At 38.2% G+C, this 24640-nt stretch overlaps 1 protein-coding gene across 2 annotated transcripts in view; it reads right to left on the reverse strand.

The window, feature by feature from the left end:
- The window catches only part of HDAC9 (histone deacetylase 9), a 385460-nt gene that overhangs the window by 127333 nt on the left and 233487 nt on the right, over positions 1-24640 (reverse strand). For both annotated transcript variants that reach the window (XM_061469205.1, XM_061469206.1), the window contains exons 14-16: positions 16336-16513; positions 9816-9949; positions 1890-2010 (exon numbers count right to left, since the gene is read on the reverse strand). In XM_061469205.1, the coding sequence (XP_061325189.1) occupies positions 1890-2010; positions 9816-9949; positions 16336-16513 (433 nt within the window). The remainder of the gene's footprint in view (positions 1-1889; positions 2011-9815; positions 9950-16335; positions 16514-24640) is intronic.

The following is a 24640-nucleotide window of genomic DNA, read 5'->3' on the forward strand; positions in this document are numbered from 1 at the left end:
ATAGGTAAAAGACAATTAAGTTCCTTTACATAAGAGTCTGGAAGCCCAAATGATTAGTACTTCCAGCCAAAAACCAGGCACATAAAAAACATGTGGGAAGGGTGTTTTATTGACTATTGTCTTGGTAAAAGGCCATGTGAGATGCAGCAACATCCTAGAAGCAGAGACAGAAGAGGGCAATAAGCCAAGTATACACTCCGATTATATGCTAGGAGTGGGATCTTGATATAAACTTACTTAGAGAGTAAATGTTTTGGACTAAGTGTCAAACAAAAAAGGCAGAGTGTCAAGTAAAGAACTGTGGGTAAAGAAGTGGCTTTTTGAGACTGGATAAACAAGGATTTCTACATTCTCTGTGCATAGGCAGAAACACAGAGAGGATACCTGGGTCCATTCCTTTTTTCACCTCATAACTGCAACTACACACTGCATCCCATATGCTGGTCAACCACTGAGATCCAAATGGGAACATCTGTTATCAGTTATTATATTATTGTATTGTATATTATTATATTATTGTTATTATTTGTTATCACAATACATATATTGATAATGCATATTATATTAAATAATGTGAAAATTGAAATGAATAAAACAAAATAAAATTTAAATGAAATGTTTGACTATCAAAATGGAACATTTTGACAATGTTGATGAACTCAAAATGTTTCAAAATTTTCATTTTACAGGAATTTACACCTTTTTCTTGGAAACACTTTTGGGGTTTGCTTTGTATTGTTTTGTTTTTATAGTGGGTTTTCCTACCTTGGAAATTCAAGCTCCAGAGAATTTATCTTACTACAAGTATTTTTTAGTTTTGATGTTGCCTGGGCTAAGATGTACAAACCTAGATAATATTGTGATCAAGACATTGCTCTTATGTGCTCTTATGGCTCACCAAAGCAACAGTCTGCCTTAAAGAAGGAACTCTTAGTATTAGTTTCCAAAGCAAAATAATTGCTATGTATTACTAAAACTGTGGCAGCATTTCTTTTGATGGCTAGTATCGATTTTGTTTGGGTTGGGTTTCACTACAATTAGGAAAACACCCACATTTTAGAATAAATGTTATAAAAATAGCTGAAAATTAAAGTGTTTCATCCAGTATGCTGGGACATAAATGGAGGAATTTCACCCATAGATTACTTCCAAAATGCAGTACCTTTTTGTATGTTTCCTTTCACATTTTCTGTAGCAGGTCTGACAAGTAGATCTGCTTCAATAACACTCATGGCAGAGCTCAGTTCAACCCTACTTTTCTATTATAAAAAACATACGCTGAGTATGGGCTGCGCATTAAGATATTTGATGTGAAAATCCTGTCAGTTTTCTGCTATTCTGCACATCCACAGGTCTATTTAATATTTTAATGTGTTTTTCCCTCTTGTTACTTAGAAATATACCATATACTGCATAATGAGAAAGCATTAATGTAAAGTTTACTTATTAGCAAGACTTAGGCATAGTATCTGCACTCACTGGGGCTGAAATAATTGAAATAAAGCAAATGAGAACAGTGAACAAGCAATTCTGACACGCAAATGATTCTTAAGCTCTCATTTTCAAATCAAAGAACACAAAGAGATAGAAGACCAACGATACTCAAAATCGCCATTGACCTCCAACAGACAACAAATTACAGTAAAGCGTTAACACTTAGATGATTTTTGAAGCAAATGAGTAGAAACAACTATTGCTTCTTTCCAGCCTGTGCATTTTGCTAATCAATATTTGGCTTCCATTGTAACATTCTCCTGCCACATAGCAATGCATTTGGAAAAAGTGAATTTTTGTCACACTGCTTGCCAAGTATTTTAAACTGACACCAGCTATGACTAATGACAGGGCTGGAATGTGCTGTTCTCAGTAGAATAGAGGCCTGTACAGACCTAGGAGTTTCCTGGGGTCCAGCTTCTGTCTGTTCAAGGGGCTGGTGCCATACAGCAGTGAATGATGTTCAGAGTGAACCAGCTGTATTTCCTCCAGACTGGCTTTTCGACCTCGAATTCGCTGAAAGAAAACAGCAGAAGCCTACAATATTCCACTGACAATATTTAGGGAGAGGAAAAAAAAAAAAGTAAACGTCCAAAATAACATTTAGTATGATTAATAATGGGTTGAAATTGCATCATGCAGGAATGTGACACTGATTTGTTTATTAAAGTAATGCTATATGAAAAACAAATGTGTGTGTGGTTTATCACAAATGCTTCACTTAAGTCTTAGCAGAGTCAACACAGGGCTTCGCATACAAGAAAATGAAAAAATTCTGATCCTCTTTTCTACATTATTTTAAGAGATGATACAAACCAAAAAGTGAAATATTTCTTAGCTAAGAAATCTGGTTAGAAAAACTGTAGTTTAAAGAGCAAAAACTTATTCACACCTGTGAGCTACAGCTGTGTTCTGAATAAGGATTAATGTTTTTTGCATCACTACTAGGACTTGTGATTTATGCTACTGGAAAGAAGATGATCACAGTAAGGATAGCCAGGGAAAAGAAGAAAATTAAAATTTAAATACTTTAATAAAACATTTCTATGTCTTTTCATTTCTGAAATGTAAGTAAGTTCAATATCCCAGGATCATTTCTGCTGTTACACATGCTGACTCACTTGCTTCCTTTTATAACTGGAGTTTAACTGTTTCTCCAGCCTGTATTCTCCCCACTTAAATCAGTGTTAAAAAGATCTGGGATGTCTTTATCTCTATAAATCCATTGAAATTTAACAACTTTAGGAAGGAAAATATAAAAGAAGGAAAAAAAGATAAAGCAAACACTTCCTTATTCAGCAGATCTGTTGTTGTATGTATTTGGAGTTACAGCTTGTCATGAAAATGTTTACCTCTCTGCTTGTGCTAATGCTGCACAGCCTTTGCAGAAACATGAAGCAGATTTTGTTCAGGTTTAGGCATAATAAACAGCACTGTCAACAAAGTTCTGGTTCCAAAATCATCTTTCCCATTGATATTGAATAATGTGGGGGAAAAAAACAGCCTGTTTTTAAGGTCTGTAGTACTTGGGGCAAGACCTCTTATAATTTAGATGGTGGATCTGTGTGAATGTCAAGGTCTACAGGTAAACAGGTACAGAAGTTATCAAAATAGACAATTCTATTTTTAATAGACTGATTAACCTGTTACAGAAATGCTACACAATTCTAGTTTTCTTAGAGGTTAAGTTGTAATTCTTATAATACCCATCCCCTATACATTCACATCAGAAAGCACCAACCTCTTCACTAAGAGAAGAAAGCAATCTTTTAAATGTTAAAGAGAATGTGCACTGCAAAAGAGAGAAACTGCACAGGGGGGGCAGAATAACCATGTAAAATTTATATTGAGTTAAGCAGCAGCAGTTTTTTTCTGACTAATCAGGAAAAATATTTCAAGAGTTAGATCTAGATGACTGTGGAACAAGCTCCCCTCAGGGAAATGGTGGAAGCCCTATTTCTTGCAGTGTTTAAAACTTGACTGGATACAGCAGTGGAAAAAACATTTTAGGGAATGATCCAAGAATTAAATGACTTAATAAACCCTTTTTCATCTCTAATTTCTTCAAGCCTCTCCCAGTCTCACATGAGAATTTGTAGCAGTGCATTCACATCCTTTTAACACACAGTTGCACAATCAAAATCAGCACATTATGTCACCTCATGGAGTCAGTAAACACTGTAATGGTTCTTCTGGGTCAGATAAAATGTTTTTCTTCACAAGAGAGGTGACTGGTAACATTTATTCATTCATCCATTCTCATTAAGGTCGATGTTTCTAATAAGCTGCCTTAAAATCTGTATACCCGATTTTCCACAGCAAAACTGGGAAGGGAAGCTGGCTTTTAGGACAGCTAAAACAAATGTAGAAAAAAAGTAAAGAGGTATTTCATGAAGGTCACATCAAAGAGCCTTGAGTAGAATACTCTTTGGTCATATATTTTCTACAAGTTATACAAAAACCTTTTAGGAGATGTTTAAGAGAGTTAATTGGCTTTGTTTAAAGTGCTGTTAAATGCCATAGCCCTTTAACCATAAAAAGGCCTGCAGTTTGCCATTATTTTTACAATGAGGAGCTATGTGAGAGCTGGTCTGGCAGTGGCCTCCACAGAACGCTTTGCCAGTGACCCAATATTGCCAGCCAGATTCTCTAGGGGAGAAATAGGTTGTGGCAAAAATAATGTAGCACCAAACAGGATGCCTCACTCCAGGCTGCTCCCAGCAGTAAGGTCCTTGGAGCACAGCCAAGAGATGAGTTGCCAAGGCAGGCGCAGCCCAGAGCTGCTCTTTCTCCATGGCTTCTCCAGCTCCAACCTTGAGTATTGACAAGTGCATTAAAAAGTAAATGGCAGGAGGAAAGGGAAGGTTAAGCAGTACACTCCTGTGCTCTTTTCCATTCCTATCTCCTCATTTACTGTTTCTTTCATCCCACCGTTGCAGCATTCTGCATATCAAGCCATTTTCAATTAAAATCAGAACTAAGGCTCTGCACAGGGAAAAAATAATTTATATTAAAAGTCAACTGTATTAATTACTAAGAACAATTATTCTTAGATAATGATGTCAGGATTTAGCAGTTCTATAAAAGCATGTCATAAGTCTGTTGCTAGAATCTGGAATCATGTAACTTCAGTTATGCAAAGCAATAGTTTCTTGCTCTCACTGGCAGGAGTTATCAGAAAACATAAGATAAGCATTTAAATAACATAACAAGTACGCTTTTTTCCACATCTTTTTATTTTAAAGTGTCTTTCTTAATTTTCATTGGCCATGGTTGTATTGAAACCCTAAATTGTAGTAGAAAGCAGAAAATTTACATAAGGCTAATGAAAAATGAGAAATAGCATAGCATTTGTTTCATTCAGGAGGTTTTGAGTACTACATCCTTGCATCTACTGCATCCTTAGTGGAAGGTGAGTCATCCTTTTCTGATGTGCATGAAAATTTATGTGTTGGCTTTTTCCTCTGACATAAGTAGTTCCCCCATCAACAGAGACATTTACACATCTCAGGAGAGCAAAATAGCTGATGCTTCAAAAAATCAGTCTAGAACTGGAAAGTTATTCTCCCCAGAACAGAAAACTTTCACCTTTTGCAGAAGTTAAGGTCGAAGAGGACCGTCTGGTCTGGTCTTCTGTTTAAAAGAGGCCATTAAAGTTTCACATCAATAACCCCTATTAACCTGAAGATTTTGGTTAGACTTTCAGCACAATCAGAGATTCCAAAAAAACAAAGGTGACACTGCCTGTTTCTCGCAGCTAAACTAGCAGGAATTGTTGACATAGCTTAAGAAATATTTCTCATTCTGGTCTCTCAGTGCAAGGTGTCTATTGCATTTACTGCAGCTATTTATATAGAGGTAAGTGTCTCTGAAGTTTCCTTAGGTTATCTAGTTTGTAAACAAGGTCTTTAAGGTTTTTCCTAATTTTCTGTGATTTCTTGTAAGTGTTAAATTCACTCTTGTTTTTTATAATGCACACAGATAATATGGATCTTTTGCCAGTCCATACAAACACATCACTTGCTCTCTCTTCATTATGTGGGAATTGCAAGCATATCTCTGATGCACATGCACTCACATATGGATGCATTTATTCTCTTCATGTGTTTTGGTTGTCCAGTGCCTAACCTGAATATGGTCAATACTACAAAGATTTTTGCTCTTAAAGACTAATTCTTCCTGTATTATTCCTTCAGTCATAAACTGAGGTTCAGAGGATGATTTTTTTTAATATATTTTTCAGTTGATGTGATCTGGTAAACTCAAGGTTATTGTAATATTTAAATTTGTTTCTTCTCTACCTTCAGTCCATAAGATGTGGACAGAAGAAGGTGTAAGATGTCTCCCTAATCCAGAAAACTACTGAAATTCAGATCAAATTCCAGACTGAAAAGAAAAATGCTGCTGGATCACAGTCCTTAAAGGAAGTGAAGGTGGGGGCACAAAGTGGGACCATGTCTACAGTCTTCTTTTCTTTTATTTTCTTTTCTAAAACGGTGCTGATTAGTGTAGCCTAATGTCAGTCATGTGTGCCTAAATTATGGCCCCAAAGGAGATATGTAAATACTTCCTCTCCTTATAACAAGTAGAAAACAGACACCATTACCAAAACATAATTCAGTCCTTTTTCTGTCCCAAAGGTAAGACAGCTGTGCATTGCTCCATGCCAAGACAAAATTGAAAAAAAAAAAAAAATAAAGATAGTGGATGTTTTTATTTCAACCTTTGAATCTTTTAGCGGCCCTGTTCTGGTGCTGCATTGATACCTGTCTGTCCTACATCTGTCTGTTTTTAAGAAACACAGAATAGGTCTTTCAGTAAAAATACACAAAACTATAAACCAATTCAAAAATATTGTGCCTGAATTTTATTTTCTCAATACATTTATACCAACATTATAAAAAAGTCCATTACATGAGGAAATGACTCCATTCTCTTGCCCTGGGCTCGGTCAGGTGCAGGTCTCTCAAGTCCGTCTCTCCAGAGCTGGCCATAATCTGAATTTGTTTCTCCTTTGTCAATCTATCTACTTGGAAGAGTGATATGATTAAAAAAAAAAAAAAGAAAATCCTAAAGCTGTAAGTTGTTTCTCAATTTAGCAGAAATCCTCTAAATTGTTGTTTGAATAACTCTAGAGCTCAGATATCTACAGCTAGAAAAACAAAGTACAGTCTGGAAAAGCAAGCCCTTTTGGCTGTATCTGCAGCAGTAAATCAAGCAGTGCCAGGAAACATTCCCAGGCACAGGAACACAATCATCTGTACTATTAAATTGCTAAAGTGGTGCTTCACACCGTTTTGGCTGAGCAGCAGCTAGCACTCTCCCAAACGACTTCCAGATATGGTTTGGTCACTGGCATGGGTCAGGGAGCATTCCTGGTAGTATGAACATGAGCCTTTCCATTCCAGTTGGCCACAGTGGTGAAGAACAATCCTTGGCATATTTTATTTTGTAATGAAGACACAGCTTTGAGTACCTTAGTCAAACCCTTTATGATTTTACCAAGTTATATTTTAAAAATGCTATATAAGGGGGCAACATGAGCAGTATATATAGGTAAGAGATTACATTTAGATTAATCTAAGTAGATTAATCTTTTAGCTGCAGCAAGCATGGTGTCAGCCCAGTCATATAGACTTCCACTATCCCATGCCCACTTAAATGACAGTTCTCTGTACTCTTGGCCAGTCATCTCTTCAGGGCCATAGTCCTGAGCTGTGTGAGAGACATTAAGCCACACTGCATGATTTAGGAACACATTTTACTCCAACAAAGATAGCATAGATATAAAGTTCTCATTTTTATAAGGATTTCTTCTTAGATTAAGAAAATAGGGAGGGCCTCCTGGCACAAGCCTGTGGCCAAGGATACACACCTTGAAAGGTAACAAGATTTGAGCTACCTCTGACTGAACTAGCCTTGATCCTTAAACTCCTCATCAGATAAAGAGTGGGACTGCAGCTCTCTTGTGGGACAATTGTTTAGTAAAAGAGAAAAAAAGAAGGTTCACAGTAACTGCAGAGGATTTCCTAAATGGTTGTTACAGGTTGCTATTCCTAAACTGCCCTTCAGGCTTGGTGCATGAGGCAGTGCACATGGCAAAACCTGACCAGTGATCTCCCTTCTCCTTCTGACAGAAACTGTGGGAAATTATACAAGAAACTATATTAAGAAATACTGATGTCCATGAGGGGGCATTCAGAAGTCGGTAAAAAAGACAATGGATTTTTTTTTGTGATCCTTTGATGATTCATTCTTAGTGTGGTATGTTTCAGAATGCAGTTTAGTGGTGGCCTATTATTTCTTGAATAATGCAATAACCTCTCCTTTGGTATCAGGAGTCATATACTCAGCTGAATTACCTTTCTAAAAAATCAGAGCAACAATTAAGTGAATCACCACAGCCTTCCATATTTTGAAAAATGAGCACTGTTTGATGTCAGGTAAGTGCTAAAGAATTCAGTGAAGCAAAAGGCAGGTTACATCACCAAATAAAGTCCTGTCTTTAGTTACATAATAGGATCAAGGTAAGCACCAAATCTACACACCAGCTTCACACTGAAGTTCGTCAAATTTTTATCATCAAAGTTCATATTTTGACTGCACATTTCACATTCCAGCCTCATTTCAAAGCACATAATGCTTTGAAACATAATGGCACATAATAGAATCATAGACTAGTTAGGGTTGGAAAGGACCTTAAGATCATCAAGTTCCAACCCCCCTGCCACGGGCAGGAACACCTCACACTAAACCATGTCACCCAAGGCCTCGTCCAACCTGGTCTTGAACACTGCCAGGCATGAAGCATTCACAACCTCCCTGGGCAACCTATTCCAGTGCCTCACCACCCTAACAGGAAAGAATTTCCTCCTTATATCCAATCAAAACATGGCACAAAAAAGCCATTCGACATGAAGTAACATATTTCCTTTTTGCCCAGTCAGTCACTGGATTTTGCAATATCTTCCAGGAAAGTATTGGACTGCACACACCTCAGACTAAATTATATAATTTTTCCCATTTACACCTTTTGCAGATGCATATAAGTTACTGTTGGGAACTATCTGTTTTTACTGAAGAAAGCAATACAATCCAGTACATTTTGGTTTCCTTATTTTCTCCTTTTTTTTTCTTTTGCTTATAAAGTGGGTTCTAAGTCAAGAATATAACTAGTGAAGCACTTTGGTTTGGTGAATTTTACTGAAGCACTTGGCTATGTGCTTAACTGACTCCTTAAGTATGCGATCCCACCAGTGAAACCACTCATTTGATATGAGGCCTTAAGAGCCTTGCTGAAAAGTCTTCTTGAAGGTTGAAAAAAAATTATCCAAGCTAAAAAAAAGGATTAGCCTGTCAGAGTGCTGCCATCTAGTTAGATGAGTGTATGCAACAAATCCATTTATAGTGCTTGCAATATCTCACTGCAGAGTACACTAGGCTACCTGAAGAAAAATCTTTGTGGACAGTCACTAATAGCTAATCAAAGGAATCTATTGTATGTGTTCCTTTGGGCTTGTAAAAACTTAAGTATATAAAGAAAAGTAATTAAAGAAAATAGACCGTAAATGCCCTGGAAATTTTGGGATCCTGCAAAACAAGCAAGCTTGTGCTGAACTTTGCTAACTTGTGCTGCAGTGCAGTAAGCACCCTGAGTTGCCACAGGCTTCTGCAAAAATTGACAGTTCTGCACAACTCATGGGAAGCAGTCAATGACAAGAAAAGGCTGTTTTCAGTAACCTAAGTCATATATACACCTCAGAGCCTATATCTGATATAAGCATGATGCATTAATAAACAATTTTGTGAGAGAAATCAAAGCAGGAGAAAGTTCAACGTTTACTCTGATACTGTCAGAAGATTGCACTTGAATGTCTTGGGTTTTGACATGGCAGCAGTTGTACACCAGGCAATGAAAATGCTATGAAAACAGACTTTAGAGTCTGAAATAATACAAGATGCAGTGTGCTTATGGAGTAATGCAAAATACATTAAAAAAAACTCCAGTGTTCTGTGCTCCTACAGAAATAAAATCTTCAGCTGCTTGAAAAAGTTAAGAACTACACTGTTGAAAAGACTGTACTTGCCATTTGACAGCTGCTTGTCTACCTTCCTTTATCTATATTCTGATGCATACGCGCAAATGACTTTCAATGTGTAAATTCTTTGTTTTCTGACTGGGAAGTGTGTTTTCCTAAAATGCATTATTTTGATATTGTCAGTTAAATAATTCCTAAGACAAATTACTCTCTTACGAAAGGATTTAATAAATTTGCCATTTAGTTTAACAAGTCAAATATCTTGTCTTTATTTTTTATTACCTCACACTTGTTTAGCAACCCAGTTTCTTGCAGCCTTGACCAGATGCTTTGGATCCTTCCGGCATGTTCAGGGTGATTAGCATAGTTGCCACACATACACTGGTGCTTCAACATGAGACTGTCATATACAACACCTTCAGCACAAAGACAGCACAATAGGAAACAAAAAATGAGAGAAATGCAAGTTACACTGTCCTGTGTCATGTGTACTACAGCACAACTGAATTTTTATTTAACACTTATAGCAAAATTAAAATTCTGGATTTTAATTCCCTTTTCCTCTGGGAGGTTCTGAATTTTGAAATAAAAGTTACATCTTGTGATATTGATAAGGCAAAAATGCAGTCTCAAGAAATTATACTAGCAAGTGCAATTAGCTGTAAATAAGAAAGGAAACCTGGCGGTACCTTGTTAAAGCTTTTACAGCTAGAAAAGTTTCAGTCCTATTATTGAATCACTTGTTTTCTCTTCCTCTAGTGCATAAGGTCAGCTAAGGCTGTTAACCTACATATAACACAAAAAGGTTATTTATTTATAGCAGTGTAAGGAAAGTCATTCAGAAAAACCTTAAAAAATAATGAAATGGCAATGCCACTCTGTATTTGTGCTGCTTAACTAGTACTATATTAATTCCAGATCTCAAAAAATATCAGATGAAAATTTCAGAGTGCTGCAACAGTGACAGCCAGAGTCCTTTTTCATTAACAGGAAAAGTTCCACCCACTACTCAATCAGGACCAAATCTTATTGTTAGACTGCAATGAAAGGTACCTTTTGAATTTTCTATGCTCATTTATTCAAGGACAGAACAACTTTATATGAAACAGTTATCAATATCACATTGCTCTGTAGCTGTATAGTAGAAGCAGAAGAGAAATTTCAGTAAGTAGGCTTGAGCTAACCTCAATTTTCCAGGCTTTCAAACCAAGTCTGAAACACTGAAAATGATTTTATTTATTTATTTGTTGCTTGCAATTCCCTCAGAAATGTCTGGAATAAAAATATTTTCCTTACACCTGTGAAAAATTTGAATTTTGGAAACATTTGAATTTTTCATCCCCTTAAAATTGAAAGGGACTTAAATTAACAATTTCTCCAAACTGCAAAACTTAGCATGGAAAGCCTCTTTCTTATGTGCCACCACTACTGGAGATGACGGCACCATTCTGGGAAAATTGTGTTAGCCTGCTACTGAAAAGTCAGTAAGTGAAGAAAATATAAAACTGAAGTCCAGATTCAACAACATGCTCAATACTACTCTTATTTAGCAAAGTTCTTGAATGAATATTGAATGGTTTAAAACTCTGCTAAAAGTCAGTATATATTGTGGACAATGAAAAGTTAAGGTTCTGAGATAATTCAGTTGGAAGCCAGACAGAAATTACGCTGCTCTAGAAATATTTATGCTGCCATATTTCTTAGCTCATGCACTTTAGAATTCAACCTTTGCAATCTTGCTATTTCAGCCAAAATGATAATACAACAGTTATGTTTAGCTTAAGGAGAATGCAAACATAATACCTATGTTGAGCATGACTGACTTTATGCTAAATGATCATCTAACAAACAGAATAGTTCATAAGAAATAAATTTTCTTCTAAATTTTCTTCTAAAGTAAAGAAGAAAAATCAGTAATAATTTTCTGAGGATAATAAACTAATGCAACTGAAAATCTCCACTGGCATTGTCAGCGCAGTCAATAATTTCCTTTTTCTGCAGTTATTTTCACTGTGATGTTTATAAGCTTTGTTGCTCTATCATCAGGTCTTACAAGTTATTTGAAATAGCAAATGCACATGAATAAGTCCATGCTCACATATTTTGCTTCCCTTTTCTTTGCACCAAATGTTTAAATTTTGCATTCTGCTGTATACCCAGATTGTACAGTTTGCCAGTGATCATGATACCATTAGATAAGAAAACCTTTCCTCCCATCCCCCTGCCTAACAGAGGTGTTTGGATGCTAAATGTATATGCATCAGGACTTACAGAAGCTCTTAGGCAGAGAAGGCAGTTACATCTAATGGATTTGAATGGAAATACTTGTTAAATGCAAAAAAAATTAACTGAAAATGGAAATTATCTCCAGCCTGCCACTCTTTCAATCAATATTTTATTTCTAATTATCAATGCTCCCTACAGGCTTAGACTTCCATAGACTGAACTGAAATTAATACAAAAAAAATTTTTACTATGTTATTGTTATGCAGAATCAATATGTTATATAGTAATGACACTTTTTGATGACCTATATCAGAGTTGGAACTAACCCTTGGTTTTGAAGTGAAAAGCTGTACCTGTGTATTCAGGATGCCTCCTTTGGTTGGCATAGATATAAACATCCCTTTCTTAGTGAACTAGTATTTTCCCCAAAATACAATATAACTACAAATGTAGTTTTATTGTATGCAAATTATTTTGTCCTAATCAAAAAACAGTTTAATTGGGTCAAGTTAATATTGCATGGCAGAAGCATCTGTTCCAAATTTTTAAATACTGATATTCACACCACTGAGTGTGAAATTAATTTCTAGCAGGATTAATTGACTTAAGAAAAGAATGAAATATATGTTTTCATTTATTGCAAGCATCTAAATTGATTTAGGATGTGCAAGTAATTCAGATGTGTGGCTGCTGCTCATACAGCACATGTGCTTGGTACAATACCACAATGCAGCAGTAGAGCTTACTGCTAAAAATAGCCTGTAGGATTTCCCTAACAGGATTCAGCCAATAACCTCCCCACCCCCACAAAAAGAGCCAGAGAGAGAGAGAAACAACTGTTTTCAATTGCAGACTGCTGTGAAATATTAATAAAAGATGGCTATTCTGTCTCTCCAGAGAAAATGCCTTCAGCCAGATTCTGCTCTCAGATTCATTGTGTAAATCTGAGCAGCTCTACTGAGACTGGCGGACTTACTGTGGATTTACACCAACATTAGTGAGGTCAGAATGCGGCCCTGATGACAGACTGGAACGGTGGCACAACTGAACCATATAATGATAAAGGACACAGGACAAAATAAACTGAATTTGCATTACATCTGAAAAAAAAAAACCTTCTTGATGGGGCCTCCCTAACACCCATTCTTTTCCAAATACTTTATTTGGTTCAGCTTATTTTAATAATATTTTAAACAAAAAGAGCAAGAAACCTAAAAACTGTTAGCTAACGATATGCTTTGAAGAAGGTGAAGTGCCCTGGAGAGCATTGCCAATAAGAAAACCCAAGGGAAGAATATCTAATAAATTATTCAAAAGAAAAGTCTGAACTGAATCATGTCAAATATTCTGTAAACCATCTAAATGAGCATCAGGTAGACTTTATATTTTTTTCCATCTTTAACTCTTTATCTCATATATCTACTGCATATATACTGCACAGCTCTTTTACAGGTATCTGCATTCTTATTCCCTTCTTATTCCATTCAGGGTATATTAGCCAATATTCCCTTCAGATATTTGCCTAAGAGCATTTTCTTTTATGACTCACAAAAATATAGGCTCATTTAGATCCCCGTGTAATATTCAGCCACAAGAGTGTTTCTTCTACCTTTTTTTGTCTTCCAGAATATATTATCTTTAAATAAGAAAAACAAAACAAAACAAACAAAAACAAAACCAAAAAAAAACCCAAAACCAACAAAAAAAAAACCACACAAAAAAAAGACACACAAAAAAAAATCCCACACAAAACCAGTAAGAAATAAAACAAGGCAGGGAGGTGTTTTTACATTAATTTCTAAAGTCTGAATTCGACCTCACTTCATGCTGTTCTCCCTTTCCACACACCAATTCCTTCTTTACATGTGTTTAAAAATGCTAGTGCTGCAACTGCTGTGGACTGGTTGCATCTTGTGCTCTCTTAAAGGAGCAAATCACAGAACCACAGGATAGCTGAGGCTGACAGGGATGTCTGTTAGACCAACCCTCTGCTCAGAGCACGTCAGCACTGTGGTCAGACCAGTTTGCTCAGAGCTGTCAAAGTTCCTGAAGAATTTAGGAAAGGCCACATAAAAATGGATAAAAACTGGGTCGACTTCTTTCTTTCCACTAACCAGTGAATAAATGCTAGGGCACCAGCCAGACCCAGGAAATACTATGCACAAATAAAGCCAGTCTATATACCATACCCGTACTGTACCATACCATACCATACATTTATAATGCACACATCAATCTAGGTATTCACAGAAGCTGTATTAGAGCTGTTGAAGTTTCAAAATATCAATTCATTGTGACTCCAAAGATGTTAATCTCATAGAAATTAAATATATTTTCAATTTACTCAGATGTGGTAGCGACAAAGTTTATATATGTAAGTCTATAAGCCTAAAGACATGTCAGGGAAAGGGGCTTCTTCAAGCAGGCTTCATTGTGAATGCAGAATTGCATCTCTCTATTGCATCTGAGAATCTGAGAACTGGTCTAGCAGCCCAGGAGTATTGGCTGTTAGCACAGATACAGCTGAGAAGCACCTACAGCACTTTACTGTGTCTCCAGCCAGTGCCTGGAGGATATGAAAGAGGTGAAGGTACAGAGCAGAAGTGGAAAATCAGAAGCATAAATTTGTAGAGAAAGAGGAAATAGGAGGATCTCTTTTAACGAGTAGAGATGTTTATCTTGAAAGAGTGGGGGATAGGGAAAAAGGCTTCAATAAGAGAAGAAACAGGGATTCAGGAAAAAGATACTTTGATTTGGAGTAAGGAGTTCAGTGAAAGATTGAGAATCTCTGATAGAATAAGATACGTTTTTTCTCTCTTTCCTTCTTTCCTTCTTTCTACCTTTCCATTGATGTTGTGCATGTAGTGATACTTAACTAAAGGGGTATGGTTAAACTGTCTGCGCAATCTTACATCCTGACTCTCTGTATGGGCTGTCTGCATTTCTGTTGCAGAGCTCATGAGACTTCCTTGTGTCAGATCTCAAGCCCTGATGCCTGGTACTTTCCGCTCCCACACCGTCTCCATTCAGTGTTTGTCCTACATAATTTCATCCCTTCTCATTCTTCCAGCTCAATTAAACATTTTCTTTCTTGATCAGTTCCACTGGTACCACAAGTTCCCAGATATATGTAACACCCTTGGCCCTAGTCCCCTTTCTGGGGACTCACAAAGGGAGATGTCAGTAAGCCTTAGCAATCAGATTGAAACAGCAGACTTTACATTTGTAACTCCATTCAGCTTTTCTAGTGGAACTGCAGATTTTTGAACAGGACACTGAAGCCTGCACACAGTGAGTTCACTTCTGGTGTGTTCTGTGAATCTTTTAGCACGAGTTTACAGTGTTTTGGGGACACTGTGAAGCACAACTAGAAAAACAGTGGCCTTTTTTAAATAATCCTGTCTATACACAGCTGTTTGTTTTTTTTTCAGAAACTCATGGAAAGTGAATTAGCATGGTTTTTGGGTAACAAATATTTGTTACCCAGCAAATGAAATTCTTTGCATCCATTTACCCACTTACTTGCAGTGCTTTAAGGACATCTCTTTTTCTTTTCTTTTTTTTTTTTATAATATTATGTTTTGTTTTCCAAGTTCTAGTTCTAATTGGGAATATGGGAGAGCATGCTGTCTTGCACAGTCTCATAGAGTGTCCATTAACTCCATCATAGATCAATTCATGGTCACAGCCTGAAGAGCTGTAAGCTTTTAGGTCATGGCAAGTCTGCCAACAGATGTGAAGGAACTAATACCTCTGTCAGAAACCTGAATAAATGATATCTCCAAGTATTCATTTTCCCTTTCTTGTGCACAAAGTAAGTGAATCTTCACATCTAACCATGCTGTAATGTTATCCTGGGATTCTGGCTCTTAAAAAGATGGGAGCTCTTGCAAGGTTAGATTACCCATAATAAGAAATGGTGCTTGTGTGTTAATTTTTCTTCCTTTCACTGAAGCTTTTGGGGGTTTCAATCACTTTGCTTTGGACAGACCAGGCTATACCTGATGCTCCCTGAGTGAGGACTCCCAGGGCCTGACTGTAAATCCTTCCTCTGTAGACTCCACAACAGCTACTGAAAGATGCCAAAGTTGTAATCAACATCACCTTCTAGTCATGGCTACAGCTTTGCTATTTCTGCAGGGAAAGCAATCTTGCAGCATAGACTGACTTATAAAATGAAGATGTCGAGAATTATATTGCAGCTTTCCTACTTACTGGTGGTCTCTCTTCAACTTCCTGGTGGTCTCTACAAAACAGGCAACAAGAACACAGAGAAAAGACCCAGAAAATAGAGAAATGAAATAAAAAAACTATAAATGACTTAAAAGCACCAAAATGCACCTGTTACTATATTGCCATAGCCAGTCAATGATAATAATTTATGACTGTGTGAATATTGTGTGATTTATCAGCTGCACTGGTTGACATGATGCCAGTACAGCATCATAAAACTGAGGAACAGCAAGGCTAAAACTGAATGCATTGCTGCAGGAGGCATTTGAGGCATTTAAGTCTGCTGATCCTACATAACAAACACATTTTTCTTGCCTATTTAAAGCAGTCTAGGGTATCCTACCAGTGGTGTAGACATGCTGGCTGGGCTGGTCCATATCTGCTTGAGGTAATGTGGAATCAGCGGGGGAAGATGGGGTCCTGAACACTGGCTGATGTTTATCTAATCCCGCCATGCCAACTGTAGCCATCTGAGCCTGGTAGATTTGCAACTGGTGGACACGCCGATGTGCCAGGAACTCCTGTTTCCAAGAAAACAGCACAGTAGAAAGACATGTGAGATGAGATCAAGTAAGACACTGAGGGAAACATGTCAACAAATTAAGTTCATTAGGTCAGGGCTGTAATAAACAGTGTGGACTCCCCCCCTCAACAGCAACTCACAGCTAAGACCTAGTCAATAAATCCATTCAACAGATGTTTTCACACTGACAGCATGGGCTGCTGACTTTGCTGGAGAGTAGGTAGGTCATAGCAGGCAACCTGTCAGTTCTCCCTGATAGAGGGAAAAATGGTTTCGCATTCAGAGGCTTATAAAAGACAATGTTTTTTTCCAATATATTGAATACGTAATATGATGTTAGAATATGCATGTTATGACCCTACACAAATAAAAATAAAATCTTCCTACAGCGCAGAAAGTGAAAAGCGGCGTCCTTACTATCAAGTACAAAACTTGCTGAGCGACTGAGATTCAAGTTTCTACAGAGGTCTCAGTCCCCAGAGTACTCTGGAAACCAGGAACGATTTGGACATAAGTTTTCACAAATGGCTTAGAAATTCAGGAATTGTTACATGAGATCCCACTTGGGGACCACCTTTTTTTGTCATAAATCCTGCCGGCTGTAGGCAGTGCCAGACTTCAGGAAAGGTCAGCAGGTGTGAAAAGACTGAGAGCAGAAATGAAGATTTCCTCCTCTGTTTTGTTTGTCAACAGATGGTGAATTTTGCTGACATGACAAAAGGCTGAAACCCTGCTGAAGTCAGGAGAAACCTTGGCATTCACTCTCTCCACAGAGCAGAGTTGCTCAAGTCCTTTTCTTTTTCCTTTTGTTTTTTGTGCATATAGTCCTAGAACCTCAACAGAAAGTGAAAGCAAGCAAGAGATTTCCAAACCATTCTGCAATGTAAATTCAGATGAAGTTCACACTTCTAAGAACTGCAGGCTCTGTTTATCCTCACCTTGGCTCGGTATACATTTATGCAGGTATATATGGTGCATGTATGGGGCTTTTTTCCTGTTTTGACCCGGTAACAATTAGCAGTGTTGCGTGCTGTTGCTTGGCACAGCAGCTCAGAGGTCTGACCCAACCAAAGAGGGATTGTTGGGTGCCTACAGAGATGAAACTAAGTTCAGGCTGTGCAGGAAATCAGGTAGAAGTACCTTGGAGTGTCCCAGTTCCTTGTACACTGCAAAATGAATCCACAGCTCATGGGAAGAGAGAATATCTACCCTGCACCTAAAAAAAGGCCTCTATGAAAGCAGTAATCATGAGTAACAGCTGAAATGAGAGCAAATGTTTTAAAGTAAGCCTCAAAACCCACATTAAAATCTAGGGTCACACTTCAGAGAAAAGACATAAGGTTATAGGAAGGTAAATCAGTTGGAACCTTGTCTAAGTGACTAAATAGAGAAAGAAAATACGAGTAAGCAGAAAAGAGGCTTTGCAAAAAGAGATTTTACAAGAAGTGTTTTGGTTTGGCATCATTAAACCTTTTCCCTTTCTTTAGATAGTCCCCAAATTTTCCTATTGCTTTTTCAATGTATGATAGCAGGATGAGATTGTATATTTCATGAAATATCTTGAGGTATCTGAGGAGATCTATGCATGCCCTTTCTCTATGAACATAACATAATATTCAGGAATTCTTTCCTGAAATGCTGAAGTGCCTTGTTTTTACTTAATTTCACTAATTATTTTTACTGTGATTAATTTTCAGAGGAGATATTTTTTTGTTCTCCTAGGCATGCAAACCTTTTGTAACCTTTGCTGAAAGTGGATGATTGGTGAGAAGTGAAGAGCACATGAATGCTATTCTGTTGAATATTTTTCCTATGAAGAACATATTCCTAATTTCCTATGAAGAACATATTCCTAATTCTTTTGTGAGGATTTAGCAGTCATAGTCCTCAATGCTGGCTTAATGCTCAATAAAGGAGTTATTTTGCTGTCTGTGGCATGACGACACCTTGCATCCTTGGGTCAAGCAGTGACAGCTGGACTGTCTGTCTGATGCTGGTGTATTCACCATCTCCTGCCTCCTTTTGATCTGTTTCAAAGCACAAGAGCTAGCTGAGCAGTTTGGAGGAAGACAAACTCCTACCTGGAGCCCTTCTTCACACAGACCTCTACTACCATTCATGAAATGAACAGAATTGTTATTTCTGCTGCTCTCCTCAACATCGCAGGTGCATTAATTGCAGGAATTAAATACCTGGTATCTGTGTAGTTCTTTGATTAATGGGATTTTTGATAGTATCTTTTAGTATTCACACTAATTCATTAACTGAGTTCACTTTTCTGATAATTACTAGAGTACAGAAGACAAAGGGTATTCTTCATATTACTTCAAGCCAGTAAGGGTGCACCAGTGTATTCTGGAAGTCTTTATTAAACAATATTATTTAAATGTACTTCGTAAGGAAATCTTGGGAATTCAGCTCTCAGTGAGTGGGGATGAGAAACAAATGTTTCTGTTTGGACTTTTTTCAGTGCAAGTAGACTCAGCTCTGAGCCTTTAGAGCTGCCTCATCTGCCTTTATTTTACTTTCAGACCTGAACTTCACTTGGGCAGTGACTGCACAATCTTATTCAGTGAAGCTGTAAGTTTGCCGTTCAACCAATATCCAAAATCTAATCTAACCAGGTCTCTGACCTCAAAAAGTTAATTTAGGTGGTTTTGGATTGGTTTGGGGTTTTTAGTGCTGTCTTCAAGAAGAAAAGATTCTAGGTCTGGAACACTATAAAACATGGATAATTCAGGAACATGATCCTACCTTTGCTTATAACAAGATTAGGTGTTTGTGTCTATGTGAGCAATAGAAATAACACTATTGTTCAGGCATATGAGCAAATCAAGGTAATATTTTAGAATGCTAATCAACCTGTGTGAACATCACTTAGGATCCAGCCAGCCATACATTTCAGCAATTTGTCAAAGAGGAAACCTGTTCTTGCTCTCCTGTATTTTTCTGCTAAAATGTATTTTGTTTATATCATTCTTCCCTTCTCAAACGAAACCAGACACATACCCTGAATTTGACAGATGTTTATCAGCATAATCAGTACATGGAAGGAGAAGAAATTTGTGGATGGTTGGATGGAAAGCTGCATGACACCTGTTTTAATTTCGGAGGTCATGGAAAACTGTTTGCCTGCGAAAACCTTTTAAATTTTGTTAAAAGTGCAGTAGGTTGTCTCCCAGGGCTAACACCGAAGCTTGCTTGCATCGTCTGGTGACCGCCAGGTCCTAAAACTGTAATTTTAAAAACTCGAAGCATCAGCAAAGTTTGGACTTGTTTAGGTTTTTGTCAAAGATTTAGGCTAACTTCCTGATTAGGTTTCATTTTACAGACAACAGGCACTCCTGAAATGCATGTACTTTTTCCAGCCACCTATGTATTTATGCTGTGAGCATTTGAGATACACTGTGACACACAGACAACTGGATTAGTGCAATGAGTAATGTGAATAATCAAAACACTTATCTGGCTCCCCAGATGCCCACCTGGACTCTGGAAGGGATTAAAGCAACACAATGAATTCATCTTCAGATTTTATGTGCTACAGCACTGCAAACACATGTCCATCTCTCCAGCAATATGACAAAAGCAGTATTTGCACATCTGCAGGGTTAGTGATTTGTGTGAATATATTTGGAGCATTTCTTAGGTAACCTGAGCCCTGCTTGCCCGGCATGGAGCCTGCTAGTTCCAGGTGCCTGAGATTAGTTTATTAGTAGAGGCAGGCAATTAGGGCCTCTGCTGGAGCGAATGGAGGGTCATTTATCGTCTTCCTCAGAAACCAGCTCAGACCTTCAGTAATTATTTTAAGGAGGATTTCTAGAATCAGTATCTAAAGAGAAGATGATGCTTAAAGAGACATGGGAGATAAATATTTGTTATTCTCCTACTGTTACTGTAAGGTTTGCTTAGGAGGAGGTGGAATTAATTTGGGTTGGTGTGAATACTCCTTTCATGTAGAAGTGTGATTTGTATGTTTTGGTGCTTAGTGTTTTACATGTTCTGGGAATTTTAATGAGAGCTACTTCCTTAGTTCTACTGGCTGTGAGAACTGGTGTCTCACAAGTGTGTTCAGTTGTTTTATTAGGTGATCTATGTTGTATGATAAAGTATAGGTGAATTCTCCATGAATTAGCACTCCTTCAGGCTGTTATGTTTTGTGCAGAGAAAAATATGTTCTGTTCACTTACAAAAACTTTCCTTGCCTCACAACACTTTGCTTTTTAGTTTAGTTTGGTATGTTTTAGTTTAATCACAGCTAAATAAATCATAAAAGTTGTATGTCCGTACCACAATCTTGTATATGGGCATATGCATGTCTCTCTTCAGGTTTATGCTTTGGCTTCTTCTCACTGTGGTAGAAATCTATTTTTTCCTTAGGAAATTTAAAATTTGCCATTCCTAGTGGCAAGATTACTGCTTATAGTCTCTCACGTATTTGTGGCCAGGTTTATAGCCCTCTGCCGTGCCTCTGCTGAAGTATGAAATGTGTGCTAATGTCTATTAACTGTTAAAAATCATTCATGTATTGACCACCCTCCCCTGAAGACCTTTAGTACTGCTAACCTTGCAAAGCTTTTCCTTTCAAAGCATTTTTGGTGGCCTGTTCCCTAGGTAATTTTTCCCTATAATTTCCACATTGTTTTTTGAACATTACCGCAAGGACCAGTTATTACTGAGGAGGAAAAATACATAACGTGCTGGAGGAAGTTTTGTCCTACATGAGGATGAAAACAAACCCTGCCCAGCAAGCAAGACCTACGGCTTTCCAAGTGCTTCCTCCAGCTCCTTCCTCCGAAGGGTGTTTCTGACACCTGCCTTGTCTCACCCCACAGCTCCTGTTGGAGTCTCTCTGCTCCTTACCCATTTTAAGATCCCTGTAGCAACATGGAAACAGAGTAACTTTAGGTCCTGCCACCTGTCTTTCCCCACCCATCATCTTCCTTGACTTCCAAACTTCCTGGTACCGTTGTTGAATGCACCCACAAGATGTTCAGACCAGACAGTGGCTGCGTCCAGGAAAATGGCTGCTTCTTGCAGCAAATAGAGTTTAGTTCTGCTTTAAGGTCCCCACGATGGCAGCCTTTGCCCAGACTAAGACAGCATCATACAAAGTCTGACTCAATCGGAAATTCTGGCACCAATAAATTTTGGGCACCCAGAACTTTCTCATACAGTACAGATGTAGCTAGTTACCAGTGCTTCAAAAATCATGGACCTCATGGAAAATATTAATGGGATTGACCTTTGTTATCCCCAGAAATGACAGGGAAAAAAACAGAGAACGATTCCTACACAAGGAGAATTGTGACAAAAAGGGCTGTAGGTAACAGAAGTTGTAGCACTTTTGATCCAGAAATTTTATGAACTACTGTTCTGCCAGCTGGTCTCAAACCATAACTAATTTTCCTCAGGAACTGAGAAAAATAGGTCATGAGGTCTTCTGAAAATGCTTGTGTGAACAAATGTGAAAGTGCAGTTATGGTTTACCTCTGTCAATCTATACAAAATAAAATTAGTCTGAGATACCCCTGAAAATTAATATGTTGAAAGATCTTTTAAACAGCTCTGTCACTTGGAGAAAACACATGACCAAGAAACCCTACCAATTCTATTTTTGACAAAACCATACCAAACTTCCATGGTCACCACTTTCAAAAATACCAGAATCACAATCTGAAATACACTCAGACACAAGTTCATAATCAGCATTTTTATGAAACGTAGATAAATAGCAAGTATGGATGCAAACACAAGATTGAATAGATAGAAATTGCTTCAGAGAAAGAAAAGCATAGACAGGAAAAAACGGGCAGCTAGCCTTGAGTCATCTGGGCGTATTAGGTCACATATTATCAGGCTGCTTAGAGAATTTGGTTTTCTCTTGCTGTAACCCAGGGAAGACAGTGTTGACTAGAAAACGGGTAAAGAGAAATGAAATCTTATCAACTGCATGTTGGGTGCAGATACAGAACAATGGAATGAAAGCCATACCCCAGAACTGCCTGGAGTCCTAGGCAGAAAAGATTTCCCTTGGGCAGCAACCTGCTGCTCACAGCAAAACAGCTCCATGCCTTCTGCCCTTCCCTTGCCTTCTGGAGGAGTGTGGAAAGGCTTATTCCAGCTACTGCCAAGGTAGAGCTTAGTATCTGGGGTGGCCCTGTTGCAGTGACTGCCCAGGGCATGTTCACCACCCGCAACCATCTTTGTTTTCCCCCTCTGTTCACACAGCAGCCAAGTCTCTGTGCCCTCCTGCAACCCTTCCCTTCTAGGGCAGGAGCTCCTTTGGGGCAGCAAAACATATTATTAAAATGACAACATTTTTGTCAGGTGGGCAAAGGAAAAGAGGAAGAGCAAAGGCTATTAATGGGGTGATAAGAGCGTGCTATTTCATCAAGGCACGTAGGAGAGGATGGATTACCTGCCTTGGGTTGTATTACCGAATGAGCAGGTTAGGGCTGGGGTCATACCCGTTGCCTCTGGTTGTAGGACATAACAGCAGGGTTGGGACTCTACCTACTGCCCTGCTGTGGCAGGGGGAGGTGAGCAGGTTGCTGACCCACAGTTGCAGAGAAACAGGTGGTAAAAATTACCTCCCCTGGATGAAGAGTTTCCAAAACACTGAGTTTTCAGCCATCTTGATAAATACGAGCCAGGCAGTCAGTAAGTTGAAGCCTGGCATGATTAAGAAGAAAGGTGTCATGGGAAGTGATGTTTGGGAGTTACAGCAGTGAGGGCCCTAAATACAGAGCATTTTCTACTGGAGGGAAATTCCAGGAGTCCATCTGAGCTGCTGGTTTCAATCCCAGTTCCCGCTCCTTCAAGACCTGCCTTCTCCACTCCTGACATTGGCAGGTACTCCACTTCTGTCACTTCTGCTAAAGTGCTGACTCTGCCGTGTGCGCAGCACACATCCAAAGAAAATGCAGCACCTCCTCAAAAGCTTGCACTCCTGGCTGAATCTTTTCCTTGCTTTCTGACTCTCCCGGAGATTTAATATAAACGTATATATAATTGGAGGTACAATGAAGGGAAGAAAGGGACCAACTGAACATCTTGTGCACTGTTTCTTCTTTTTATTAAATCTTTAGAGGTTCTTGTTACTTTATTACTTTTACTAGAAATACCACAAGACTTTCCTGAAGTCACTTGGTGCTTTCCAAAAAAAAAAAAAAGAATACAAAGAAGTACAGAAACTAATACCAGTGGGAAAATACAGTTGTCCACATATCTTGCCCCAGCTTTCAGTATTAACAAGTATTTGCTTCTTTTACTTTGATGTGAAGAATAAATAAGCTTTATAATTGCATTTAATGGTTACTAGCACCTAATCCTCGCAGCTTTCCAACAGTCATTCACTTGAAGTGTTAGTTGGCACAAAGTAATTAATGAAAAATCACCTGTCCCACCTAGTTCATTGTTCTGGGAAATAAAACCCAACTTTCTTCAACATTGCTGGCAAATCAGTGTGGTGTTACTTTACACAGATCATTTCAACCACTTCCATTTTTCTGCTACTCAATGGAACTATTTTTCTTAGCAGATTCATACAGTTTCTTTTGAAGTGATGCATCATTATTTTGGCCTTCATACAGGGAAATAACAGGCTCCAGGGTAAATTCAGCAGCATCCCTGGTGAAGATCTATGCTTTCTGGGTACTCAACAGATTCTGTTCTAGTCTTATAGGTAACTCTGCTGAGTTTGGGATTCATTGTAGAATTAATGGAAATTACTTGGGTCTGATATACAAGGATGAAACCTTGGAAAACCCTGCTCTTCAATACAGAGTTCACCCACATTAACACATCGGTGTCTAAGCACAAAATCATGTGGGTATATAGAAGCCCTCTGCTAATGACTTCTTTCTTGTATGCAGGTACATGAGATCAGAACAGGGAACATCAATGGATCATATGGTCAGCAAATAGCCATAACAAAGATGTTACGGACAGAACAGCTCTGTTCTCTCTCTGTAGACCATTTCCATAGATTACTGTATCTGATGCACAAATTCCAGCAGGTGTGTGCATTGCCATTGCCCACACCAGAGTTCTTCTGCACAAACCTTCCATTTCTGCTGTTGCCTGCATGACAGCAGAGTTGTAACCTGATGGATACCAGGTT

This window comes from Pezoporus flaviventris, unplaced genomic scaffold (genome assembly GCF_033815535.1).
Source record: "Pezoporus flaviventris isolate CSIRO_AGI_PZ_B2104156 unplaced genomic scaffold, CSIRO_AGI_Pfla_v1 ptg000055l, whole genome shotgun sequence".
Taxonomy (NCBI): Eukaryota; Metazoa; Chordata; class Aves; order Psittaciformes; family Psittacidae; genus Pezoporus; species Pezoporus flaviventris.